Source organism: Oncorhynchus mykiss, chromosome 12 (genome assembly GCF_013265735.2).
Source record: "Oncorhynchus mykiss isolate Arlee chromosome 12, USDA_OmykA_1.1, whole genome shotgun sequence".
Classification (NCBI taxonomy): domain Eukaryota; kingdom Metazoa; phylum Chordata; class Actinopteri; order Salmoniformes; family Salmonidae; genus Oncorhynchus; species Oncorhynchus mykiss.
The window spans coordinates 87,127,633-87,141,015 of record NC_048576.1 but is presented as its reverse complement, the minus strand read 5'-3'; the positions used below and the strand labels follow the sequence as shown (position 1 = coordinate 87,141,015).

Sequence of the window (13,383 nt, the reverse complement as noted above, 5' to 3'; positions counted from 1 at the left end):
TTACTCCAGTGCTAGCCTCCCTACACTGGCTTCCTGTCAAAGCAAGGGCTGATTTCAAGGTTTTACTGCTAACCTACAAAGCATTACATGGGCTTGCTCCTACCTATCTCTCTGATTTGGTCCTGCCGTACATACCTACACGTACGCTACGGTCACAAGACGCAGGCCTCCTAATTGTCCCTAGAATTTCTAAGCAAACAGCTGGAGGCAGGGCTTTCTCCTATAGAGTTCAATTTTTATGGAACGGTCTGCCTACCCATGTCAGAGACGCAAACTCGGTCTCAACCTTTAAGTCTTTACTGAAGACTCATCTCTTCAGTGGGTCATATGATTGAGCGTAGTCTGGCCCAGGAGTGGGAAGCTGAGTTGGTTGATTCACTGATGTGGTCATCCTGTCTGGGTTGGCACCTCCCCCTTGGGTTGTGCCATGGCGGAGATCTTTGTGGGCTATACTCAGCCTTGTCTCAGGATGGTAAGTTGGTGGTTGAAGATATCCCTCTAGTGGTGTGGGGGCTGTGCTTTGGCAATTGAAGATATCCCTCTAGTGGTGTGGGGGCTGTGCTTTGGCAAAGTGGGTGGGGTTATATCCCTCTTGTTTGACCCTGTCCGGGGGTGTCCTCGGATGGGGCCACAGTGTCTCCTGACCCCTCCTGTCTCAGCCTCCAGTATTTATGCTGCAGTAGTTTATGTGTCGGGGGGCTAGGGTCAGTTTGTTATAGCTGGAGTACTTCTCCTGTCCTATTCGGTGTCCTGTGTGAATCTAAGTGTGCGTTCTCTAATTCTCTCCTTCTCTCTTTCTTTCTCTCTCTCGGAGGACCTGAGCCCTAGGACCATGCCCCAGGACTACCTGACATGATGACTCCTTGCTGTCCCCAGTCCACCTGGCCGTGCTGCTGCTCCAGTTTCCACTGACCTGAGCCCTAGGACCATGCCCCAGGACTACCTAACATGATGACTCCTTGCTGTCCCCTGTCCACCTGACCGTGCTGCTGCTCCAGTTTCAACTGTTCTGCCTTATTATTATTCGACCATGCTGGTCATTTATGAACATTTGAACATCTTGGCCATGTTCTGTTATAATCTCCACCCGGCACAGCCAGAAGAGGACTGGCCACCCCACATAGCCTGGTTCCTCTCTAGGTTTCTTCCTAGGTTTTGGCCTTTCTAGGGAGTTTTTCCTAGCCACCGTGCTTCTACACCTGCATTGCTTGCTGTTTGGGGTTTTAGGCTGGGTTTCTGTACAGCACTTTGAGATATCAGCTGATGTACAAAGGGCTATATAAATCAATTTGATTTGATTTGATTAATACTGCAGCTATACTGATAGCCACATCTCTCCAAGGGAGAAGAACTCCTTTGCTTAACATTGGGCCAACACAGCTTTCATCAAATCAGATGGCTTATTCATCACAAAACCATTTGATGTTGCCAATTATTTCAATGATTACTTCATTGGCAAAGTGGGCAAACTCAGGCAGGAAATGCCAACAACGAACAGTGAGCCATCGTACACATGCATAAAAAAAACAATACTGAAAGAAAATCATTGTAAGTTTGAATTTTGTAAAGTTAGTGTGGGAGAGGTGGAAAAATTATTGTCATCGATCAACAATGTCAAACCTCTTGGCATTGACAACTTAGATGGTAGGCTGTCATTGTAAATGAGAATTTGTTCTTAACTGACTTGCCTAGTTAAATAAGGGTTAAATAAAAAATACAAATGGAAAGCTACTGAGGATGGTAGCTGACTGTATAGCCACTCCTATCTGTCATATCTTTAATCTGAGCCCAGAGGAAAGTCTTTGTCCTCAGGCCTGGAGGGAAGACAAAGTCATTCTGCTACCCAAGAGTGGTAAAGCGGCCTTTACTGGTTCTAACAGCAGACCTATCAGCTTGCTGCCAGCACTTAGCAAACTGTTGCAAAGAATAGTGTTTGACCAAATAAACAAATTAACAACAGACTTTCAGCATGCTTATAGAGAATGGCACTCAACATGTACTCCACTGGCACAAATGACTGGCACAAAATAAATATATAAGAAGAAGATTGTGGGAGCTTTACTGTTAAATTTCAGTGCAGCCTTTGATATTATTAACCATAACCTGTTGAGAAAATGTATGCGTTATGGCTTTTCACCCTCTGCCATATCAGGGTTTTCTTTAATGGAAGCTTCTCGAATGTAAAACATGTAAAGTGTGGTGTACCGCAGGGCAGCTCTCTAGGCCCTCTACTCTTTTCTATTTTTACCAATGACCTGCCACTGGCATTAAACAAAGCATGTGTGTCCATGTATGCTGATGATTCAACCATATACACATCAGCAACCACAGCTAATGAAGTCACTGAAACCCTTAACAGAGTAGCAGTACATTCTGGAATGGGTGGCCAATAATAAAGTGGTTTCTTAAACTAAGAGCATTGTATTTGGTACAAATCATAGACCTCAACTGAATCTGGTAATGAACGTTGTGGCTATTGAACAAGTTGAGGAGACTAAATTACTTGGTGTTACCTTAGATTGTAAACTATCAGGTTCAAAACATATAGATTCAATGGTTGTAAAGCTGGGGAGACGTCAGTCCGTAATAAAGAGATGCTCTGCTTTTTTGACACCACACTCCACAGAGCAAGTCTTTCAGGCTCTAGTTAGAGCTTATCTTGATTATTGTCCAGTCATATGGTCAAGTGCTGCAGGAAAGACCTAGTTAAGCTGCAGCTGGACCAGAACAGCACGGCACGTCTGGCTCTTCCTTGTAATCAGAGGGCTGATATAAATACTATGCATGCCAGTCTCTCTTGGCTAAGAGTTTTTATAATAAAAATTAATGTGTTGGAAATTCAAAATTGTTTGCATAGTCAACTTAGACACAGCACTGACAGACACACACACTTACCCCACCAGACATGACACCAGGGGTATTTTAACAGTCTCCAGGTCCAGAACAAATTCTAGGAAACGTACAGTATTATACAGAGCCATGAGTGCATGGAGCTCCCTTCCATCTCATATACAGTATTATACAGAGCCATGAGTGCATGGAACTCCCTTCCATCTCATATACAGTATTATACAGTGCATGGACCTCCCTTCCATCTCATATACAGTATTATACAGTGCATGGAACTCCCTTCCATCTCATATACAGTATTATACAGTGCATGGACCTCCCTTCCATCTCCTATACAGTATTATACAGTGCATGGAACAGCAAACCTGGTTTCAAAAAAACAAATAAAGCAACACCTCACGGCACAACAAATAGCTTACAATACTCTACTCAGCAAACTGGATGCAGTCTATTATAAGCCCCTTATACCACCCACCACTGCAACCTGTATGCTCTAGTCGGCTGGCCCTCGCTACATATTCATCGCCAGACCTACTGGCTCCAGGTCATCTATAAAATTCTATGCTAGGTAAAGCTCCGCCTTATCTCAGCTCACTGGTCACGATAACAACACCCACCCGGAGCACGCGCTTCAGCAGGTACCTCTCACTGGTCATCCCCAAAGCCAACATCTCCTACCTCCCCACGCCATTTGCACACAGTGTATATAGACTATTTTTTTCCCTTTTTTTTCTATTGTGTTATTGACTGTACGCTTGTTAATTACATGTGTAACTATGTGTTGTTGTTTGTGTCGCACTGTTTTGCTTTATCTTGGCCAGGTCACAGTTGTAAATGAGAACTTGTTCTCAACTGGTCTACCTGGTTAAATAAAAAGGTGAAATACATTCTTACAAATAATAATAAAAAACGCCTCTCCCCCATGTGACCTACTTGTTGTGTGTATGTACTGACGTATGTGTAACTGACAGATGCGCGTACACACACACACACACACTTTAAAATGTAAAGTATTTTGTCTGTAAAGTATTTTTGGTTATGTGTCGTACCCCAGTAAGAATAGCTCCCATTGGCGTCGGCTAATGGAGATCCTAATATATCACATCCAATCAAACGCACACTCACACAAAGAGACAGCTATGCTGACTGGGCAATCTAACACCATGCCAAGAAAAGTCTCCTTTCAAACGCTCTTCCTTCTCTAGCTACTTCTCCAAGATGATTAGAGGCTTGACAGGACTGGTAGATGGAGCGATGCAGAGGACCATGCCTTTTAACCTCCCATCTCCTCTCAGAGAAAATGAGCGAGAGAGAGAGAGGTGCTGAAAGGAGCGAGGCTATCTGAGGGGGCATCTCAACAGTCTAGAGTGGCTTCCTCTCCTTGTCTTTGATTGCACTGATCTGACAACACAGGGATCAGTGGAAGCAATGTCAGAAGATAGAGACATGTTACTGAAGATCAGTGTGACTGAAGGAAAGGAGATAAGAAGAGGAAGCCACTTTAGACTACAGATACACTGTCAAGTACACCCTAAATGAGAGACACCCAGTATTTTGCCTGAACTGCAGAGGTGAAACTCGGACCACAGCATATAGACACATAAATATAAGGCCAGGAGTCATACCAGTGACGGTGGCCATGTTGGATCCGATGGCGAAGGACTGGGTGTTGGCTCCGGCGGCGTCTGATGCACTAGTCAACAGCTGAAGGTACTCCAGAGCATCCGCATACTCCCTGGGGAATACACACACAGTTTAGTTAGTTAAAAGTACTTAAAAGACTATTAGTTCTCCCTGAGGAATGCACACACAGCTGAGTTATAAGTATTTAAAAGACTATTAGTTGTCCTTGAGAGAACACACACAGCTTACAGTTGAAGTCGGAAGTTTACATACACTTAGATTGGAGTCATTAAAACTCGTTTTTCAACCACTCCACAAATTTCTTGTTAACAAACTATAGTTTTGGAAAGTCGGTTAGGACATCTACTTTTTGCATGACACAAGTAAGTTTTCCAACAATTGTTTACAGACAGATTAGTTCACTTAAAATTCACTGTATCACAATTCCAGTGGGTCAGAAGTTCACATACACTAAGTTCACTGTGCCTTTAAACAGCTTAGAAAATTGTCATGGCTTTAGAAGCTTCGGATAGGCTAATTGACATCATTTGAGTCAATTGGAGGTGTACCTGTGGATGTATTTCAAGGCCTACCTTCAAACTCAGTGCCACTGCTTGATATCATGGGAAAATCAAAAGAAATCAGCCTCAGAAAAGAATTATAGACCTCCACAAGTCTGGATCATCCTTGGGAGCAATTTCCAAACACCTGAAGGTACCATGTTCATCTGTACAAACAATAGTATGCAAGTATAAACACCATGGGACCACGCAACCGTTATACCACTCAGGAAGGAGACGCGTTCTGTCTCCTAGAGATGAATGTACTTTGGTGTGAAAAGTGCAAATCAATCCCAGAACAACAGCAAAGGACCTTGTGAAGATGCTGGAGGAAACAGGTACAAAAGTGTCTATATCCGTATAGATACAGGAAAAACAAGTCCTATATCGACATAACCTGAAAGGCCGCTCAGCAAGGAGGAAGCCACTGCTCCAAAACCGCCATAAAAAATCATCCAGACTACGGTTTGCAAATGAGCATGGGAACAAAGATCGTACTTTTTGGAGAAATGTCCTCTGGTCTGATGAAAAAAAATAGAACTGTTTGCCAATAATGACCATCGTTATGTTTGGAGGAAAAAGGGGGAGGCTTGCAAGCCGAAGAACACCATCCCAACCGTGAAGCACGGGGGTGGCAGCATCATGTTGTGGGGTGCTTTGCTGCAGGAGGGACTGGTGTACTTCATAAAATAGATGGCATCATGAGGAGGAATATTATGTGGATATATTGAAGCAACAACTCAAGACATCAGTCAGGAAGTTAAAGCGTGATTGCAAATGGCTATTCCAAATGGACAATGACCCCAAGCATACTTCCAAAGTTGTGGCAAAATGGCCTTAGGACAACAAAGTCAAGGTATTGGAGTGGCCATCACAAAGCCCTGACCCCATCCTATAGAACATTTGAGGACAGAACTGAAAAAGCGTGTGCGAGCAAGGAGGCCTACAAACCGCGGCAGGTAGCCTAGTGGTTAGAGCGTTCGTCTATTAACCGAAAGGTTGCACTATTGAATCGCTGAGCTGACAAGGTAAAACAATTCTGTCTTTCTGCCCCTGAACAAGGCAGTTTACCCACTGTTCCTAGGCAGTCATTGAAAATCAGAATTTGTTCTTAACTGACTTGCCTAATTAAATAAAAGGTAAAAAATAAATAAATAAATGACTCAGTTACACCAGCTCTGTCAGAAGGAATGGGCCAAAATTCACCCAAGTTATTGTGGGAAGTTTGTGGAAGGCTACCTGAAACGTTTGACACAAGTTAAACCATTTAAAGGCAATGCTACCAAATACTAATTGAGTGTATGTAAACTTCTGACCCACTGGGAATGTGATGAAAGAAATAAAAGCTGAAATAAATCACTCTACTATTATTCTGACATTTCACATTCTTAAAATAAAGTGGTGATCCTAACTGACCTAAGGCAGGAAATTTTTACTAGGATTAAATGTCAGGAATTGTGAAAAACTGAGTTTAAATGTATTTGTCTAAGGTGTATGTAAACTTTCGACTTCAACTGTAGTTAGTTAAAAGTATTTAAAAGACGTAAAAGGCTTGTTCAAAAAGGGATTGTAGACAATTTAAGACAAAATAAGGCCTAAAATATTCATAAGTAAACATTCTGTATTTTACAACTCAATGTTAGATGGTTCTCCACGCCCTGAAAGTAGACTATGGGCCTTTTTAAAATGTTTTTTTTTACAGCCACTAGAAACATCAGCTAACTTTAGCCACCACTGGCTAAAATTCTGTGGGATTGATAAAGTCAACTTTTAAGACTTCTGCAGATAACCTGAGAACACTATTTGGCTGTGTGTTGCACCTACCCTTCTCCATCACTGGGGGTCTTCTCCCCCTGGGGCTGGGCCACACAGTATAGAGCCTTCTCCAAAAGGTGTTCCCTAAAGGCCTGGGTCACCTGGGCCAGAGGGTCCACTACGGAGACAGAGAGAGAGAGAAGAATTAGGGTTAGCATAGTCATGGCAACCAATTTAGACAATGAAAACTTGTTGCCCATATTGCTTTCATCATAACCAGTTTCCATGACAGGTGTTTCCTTTCATAAAGACACAAGCTGCCCACCTGTAGAGCCTCTCAACGCTCATTCTTCTGAGGGGCTCTTGTCAATAGTTGTACACTATATACCAGGGAATAAGGTGCTATTGGTCACATACACGTGTTTAGCAGATGTTGTTGCGGGTGTAGTGAAATGCTTGTGCTTCTAGCTCCGACAGTGCAGCAGGTGTGTCTACAGTACTGACCTGTGTTCCCTGCCTGGCTGTAGATGCTATCTTTGGGGGTGCTGCGGACGGCCCAGTCCCCGTCCACAAAGAAGCGGTGGCCCAGAGGGTGACAGAGCCACTGCATGGCCGGGGGGACACTGCCACTGGAGGAGAGACACGCCTGGCGGGCACTGCTCAGGAACACACGCTGGGAATGGAGAGAGACATGTAGATACAGGAGTGAGTAACAAGGTAGAGACACCGAGACAGACACACACAATACACTGAGCAACAAACCACACATTATAGCCAACAATTATAGCCCCTCTCTCACAAACACCCACACCACTTGGTAACCTAACTCAGTTACTCACGGAGGAGAAGTGAAGGAGTCTGGGTAGACTGGCTTTGACTCGTAGAGCTGCAGAGACGTAGATCTCTCCTAGCGTGGCCACGGGGAGACAGGAGCCTGAACACTCGGCCAGGTTTACAGCACTCAGAGCCATGTGAACCGCAGACAGGTGGCTACCGCCCAGCTTGCCTGCACACACACCCGTTGATTATAGACAGCTTGGCTGAACAAACACAGAAAACACACAGGATTTTCAGACAAAGACTCCTGAAAACACGCATGCATTCCTCTCAGGTCTACATAAAGTGTGTAGGAGTAGGGAGCTAGTGGATAACTCTGTATTGGACAGTAGTACTACAGAGGAGAGAATGTACCTACTGTGTGATCTTGGGGAAATCTGAATCCATTTAGTGTTTGTTTTATTTCCCTCTGTATGAGGATCTGAGACACGTTGGTGACAACCCTGAGGTATTCTGGTTACGAGACGAGCAGGGACACGTTGGTGACAGCCCTGAGGTATTCTGGTTACGAGACGAGCAGGGACACGGTGACAACCCTGAGGTATTCTGGTTACGAGACGAGCAGGGACATGTTGGTGACAACGGGACGAGCAGGGACATGTTGGTGACAACGGGACGAGCAGGGACATGTTGGTGACAACGGGACGAGCAGGGACATGTTGGTGACAACCCTGAGGTATTCTGGTTATGGGACGAGCAGGGACATGTTGGTGATAACGGGACGAGCAGGGACATGTTGGTGACAACCCTGAGGTATTCTGGTTACGAGACGAGCAGGGACACGGTGACAACCCTGAGGTATTCTGGTTACGAGAAGAGCAGGGACACGTTGGTGATAACGGGACGAGCAGGGACATGTTGGTGACAACGGGACGAGCAGGGACATGTTGGTGACAACGGGACGAGCAGGGACATGTTGGTGACAACGGGACGAGCAGGGACATGTTGGTGACAACCCTGAGGTATTCTGGTTATGGGACGAGCAGGGACATATTGGTGATAACGGGACGAGCAGGGACATGTTGGTGACAACGGGACGAGCAGGGACATGTTGGTGACAACGGGACGAGCAGGGACATGTTGGTGATAACGGGACGAGCAGGGACATGTTGGTGACAACGGGACGAGCAGGGACATGTTGGTGACAACGGGACGAGCAGGGACATGTTGGTGACAACGGGACGAGCGAAGGCTTAAATTCTGTTTCAGACAGGGCATGTTTCAGACAGGGCATGTTTCAGACAGGGCATGTTTCAGATTGCTCAGTTTGTTCATAATGCCTGGAGGAGAAATGTATTGTTGGTGTAGTGCTGCTAGATGGTAGCCGGTTGTGTAGGGCGGCTAGATGGTAGCCGGTTGTGTAGGGCGGCTAGATGGTAGCCGGTTGTGTAGCGCGGCTAGATGGTAGCCGGTTGTGTAGGGCGGCTAGATGGTAGCCGGTTGTGTAGGGCGGCTAGATGGTAGCCGGTTGGGTAGCGCGGCTAGATGGTAGCCGGTTGGGTAGCGCGGCTAGATGGTAGCCGGTTGGGTAGCGCGGCTAGATGGTAGCCGGTTGTGTAGCGCGGCTAGATGGTAGCCGGTTGTGTAGGGCGGCTAGATGGTAGCCGGTTGTGTAGGGCGGCTAGATGGTAGCCGGTTGTGTAGCGCGGCTAGATGGTAGCCGGTTGGGTAGCGCGGCTAGATGGTAGCCGGTTGGGTAGCGCGGCTAGATGGTAGCCGGTTGGGTAGCGCGGCTAGATGGTAGCCGGTTGGGTAGCGCGGCTAGATGGTAGCCGGTTGGGTAGCGCGGCTAGAAGGTAGCCGGTTGTGTAGCGCGGCTAGATGGTAGCCGGTTGTGTAGCGCGGCTAGATGGTAGCCGGTTGTGTAGCGCGGCTAGATGGTAGCCGGTTGTGTAGCGCGGCTAGATGGTAGCCGGTTGTGTAGCGCGGCTAGATGGTAGCCGGTTGTGTAGCGCGGCTAGATGGTAGCCGGTTGTGTAGGGCGGCTAGATGGTAGCCGGTTGTGTAGGGCGGCTAGATGGTAGCCGGTTGTGTAGCGCGGCTAGATGGTAGCCGGTTGTGTAGCGCGGCTAGATGGTAGCCGGTTGTGTAGCGCGGCTAGATGGTAGCCGGTTGTGTAGCGCGGCTAGATGGTAGCCGGTTGGGTAGCGCGGCTAGATGGTAGCCGGTTGGGTAGCGCGGCTAGATGGTAGCCGGTTGTGTAGCGCGGCTAGATGGTAGCCGGTTGTGTAGCGCGGCTAGATGGTAGCCGGTTGTGTAGCGCGGCTAGATGGTAGCTGTACCGGCAATGATCACTGTATGCATATAATTTGTAAAATGTTATTTTGTTCTGTAGTGTCTTGTAAGCCCATGTGGGCTGGGTACCGGTAGGTGTATGACACTTAAATCATATCAATCAACTAGCTGGTAACATTGACAAGGTAGACAAGGTTAGCCTTACCCTTAGCATTTGAGCCACAGGTCAAGTCCCGTTTCCAATTTCCACCTACCGGTCATGTGCAGCTGGTGCAGGCGGTGGTAGACCAGGGCAGCGTCGCGGCTGCTCATGCGAGCATCCTCCCGGAGCCCCCTGGCGCGGAGCCCCCCAGCCCTGGCAGCCAACCAGCGACCCACCCCTAGTCGCTGGAGGCAGAGGCGGAGCAGGGCCCACAGGGCGGCACAGGCCAGGTCCAACTGAGAGGTGGGTAAGGGGCGACCCAGGGCCTTGAGGCAGGTCCATAGGTTCTGACTGGCCTGGGCAAAGTCTCCCTATTGGGGGAGGGAGAGAGGAGGGTAAGTAACCAACACCAAATTTGAAAGAGATACATCCTACAGCGGTGTAGTCTAAATGCTCACAGCAAATGAACGTTACATTTGTCAACCGTGTAAAGTACAAGTTTATTAAGGTTATGATATTGTAGAGAACAATATAATGATTCATTCTGTGTCATTTATAATGACATAGGGCAAAGAAAACTGTTTTGACATTCATTTTATAGCAACCTCTTGGATTGCCCCGTTTCTATCTACATTATAGAGTGGTTCTTCCTAAAAGTTGCGTTGCACTGCAGCACAGCTTGCGGGCTGCCGCAGAATTCTATGGCACGTTATTTAAGTGTCAGCCATTGTTGCCATTAATGCTAGTTACTGCTAGTTTGACCACCAGAGGGCATATTTGAGAAGCATTTGACTGTTTTTAATATTGGCTGTACTACCGAATTTAAAACCGTTTTCTAAGAACATAGTACACGGGATTGAATAAGAAATTTAGCTTAATTCATTTCATTAATATTATGGTGTGTCTATTCCAAGAAAAACGAAAGCCTCTGCGTTTCCATTAGGAAAATATGGCACTGTACAACGTGACCGGTCGGGAGTAGGCTACTAAGTGACTGCGAGTGAAGAGCAAAGTAATCCGAACATTTCCACACCCTAATTGCAGGCTAACCAATACCCAAATAGATTCATCAAGTCTAGTCCCCATGCTTGTCTTAGAGGAGCGCAAAACGGTGCTGAAAACCCTACACGCTGATAGGCTACTGCTTCAAATCCTCTTATAACAATTGGATGACTTTGGGTGTTCCAGAAAGCAACAATTTGTTACTTTCATTAGCCTACTTTATTCCAATATTTCTGTCATTCAGTGATATTTATTCACATAGTAATTAGTTATGGAACCATCCAGATGAGGTTAGAAAACAACGCAGCCTGTTGTCCTGCTGATAGCCCATCAGGGGTGGACAACTTAAAAGAACTCCAGCACAGAGAAGAGAAAAAAGCCTTGAATAATTAAACATCTGGGTAAAATACTGTTTGACTTGGGGATTATGGTCATGGACAGTGCTATTTGCCGGTGTTACGCCGAACATGAAAGCCCAGGAAAATGAACAGGTACAGTAGGCTACAATACTGTAAAGTAGGCCTAATAATGCTAAAAATAATGGCTAAATAAATTGACTGTTGGTCTTTACTGTACGCTGCACATTTTGACATTCTATTCCATTTCCAGGGAGACTATTCAAGCCATCGACTCACTGATGGTTGAAGATGATGAGCGATCGGCAAAGGCAATCTGGAATCTGCTGGCATCATCGCACATCAGCATCGCTCTAATCACAGTCAGAAGACAGTTGAAGAAACTGGAGTGAACTTAGAGAAAGGCTCTGTAAGACACTCATTATTTTTTATTTTATTTTTTCTTCCTCAGAACATTAACCATGTGTGTTCTCTTGTTTTGACCCAATGACTCGTCTGACAAACAAAGAACTTTGCGTGCTGCAGGCCAGCCATGGATCAAAGCTGGCGAGACATTCAATGACATCAAGAGATTTGCTGGACCCTATGTCAGAGAGGTGTTTTTGGGACCACATCATGTCTATTGTCCTGCTAATAGCCCTTGTAAAAAACAAGTGTTGTTATCTACTATCTAAGGGGCTTTTATAGAACTATAATGCAGGGTTAATAGTAACAATAATAATCGTTGGGCTCTCGGGACTCATTCTATCTTCAATATATTCATTCATTCAGAAGGTTAAACCCTTAGGTTTCAGGCCTGCAGTAGGTTATGGAAACATTGTTTTCAAGTCCTCTGGTGGTTACAGTCCTAACCCTGGAACGTGTGGCACCATTGAAAGAAGCTGGTTTGATGAAAACTGTCAATTTCGTCTGTTCTCTTTGGTAGCAATGTCATAGTTTTTTTATGAACACAGTTACCATTAAAAAAACAATATGTTTATCTCTTCCCAACTATTTTACAATCTATATGGCACAGCTGGCATTTTTTTGGTCCTTAAATGAAACTAGTATATATTTTTATTTATCACAATTTTCTTTTACCAATTTTGGTCTTTAATCCAGGGCCGACAGACAAGTTCCTTACTTCTTCCACTTGATAAAGGTTCCAATTAATAATGGGTTTTTTTATCTATTAGAATATTTGAGTTTAACCACAATATGATATTTTGGAGATGATTTTGTTTTCAAATAACTGAAAGTCAGAGGTTATAATCTGAATAAAGGGAAAAAGGCCATTCCTGAACACGGGGTGAGACATTCTTAATCATTTGTAAATAAAGCCAGTTTTGTTATTTAGAATTATTTATTTCTGTTTTTAGAGTGAAAGAAACCAAAAGCCAAACGTGCCTATTTTTGGGAAAATCGTCAGTCCACATGTAAAGTGTAATTGCCTCATTTACCCAAGTTCTCACTTAACTCCAGGCACACAGCGACAGTTTTTTTGTTGTTGCCTGATGCAGGACTCTAGTGCCAGAGGAGACTCTCAGACTGAAAACACTTCCATTAATTTACGAAAAGACTGTCAATTTGTGCAACAGTTTAGACTATCGATAGATCAGCGTTCTAACTCCGCCTTGTGATAGTGTGGCGCAATGACAGAATGCCACCATCTAGCACTAATGGTCGCAGCATAAGCTTGCAACTTTTAAAGGAAGAACCACTGTACAGCAGTGAGTGAACACCATACACCCTATTCTCTACATAGTGCACTATATAGGGAATAGGATGCCATTTTGACGAAATCACATTCTCCATATTCTCACCCGTGCCAGGTCGAGGTCTGCCTGCTTGCGGTGCCTCCAGAACAGCACGGAGGATCCAGAGTGGGGCCTGGTGACTGGCTCTCCATAGACCAACACTCGGACCAGAACCCCAGCCACCAGCACACCATTCAGCAGCCAAACCAACAGAGTGGGTAGCACCCAGTCCATCCAGCCCCACGAGTCAGCTAGGAGGAAAACACAGAGAGAGGATGACTTTTGGA

General features: G+C 45.4%; 1 protein-coding gene across 2 annotated transcripts in view; it reads right to left on the bottom strand.

The window, feature by feature from the left end:
* srebf1 (sterol regulatory element binding transcription factor 1) overlaps positions 1–13,383 on the bottom strand; it is a 34,321-nt gene that overhangs the window by 6,498 nt on the left and 14,440 nt on the right. For both annotated transcript variants that reach the window (XM_036938994.1, XM_036938995.1), the window contains exons 9-14: positions 13,163–13,347; positions 10,115–10,373; positions 7,628–7,794; positions 7,293–7,461; positions 6,858–6,966; positions 4,476–4,585 (exon numbers count right to left, since the gene is read on the bottom strand). In XM_036938994.1, coding sequence (XP_036794889.1) covers positions 4,476–4,585; positions 6,858–6,966; positions 7,293–7,461; positions 7,628–7,794; positions 10,115–10,373; positions 13,163–13,347 — 999 coding nt within the window. The remainder of the gene's footprint in view (positions 1–4,475; positions 4,586–6,857; positions 6,967–7,292; positions 7,462–7,627; positions 7,795–10,114; positions 10,374–13,162; positions 13,348–13,383) is intronic.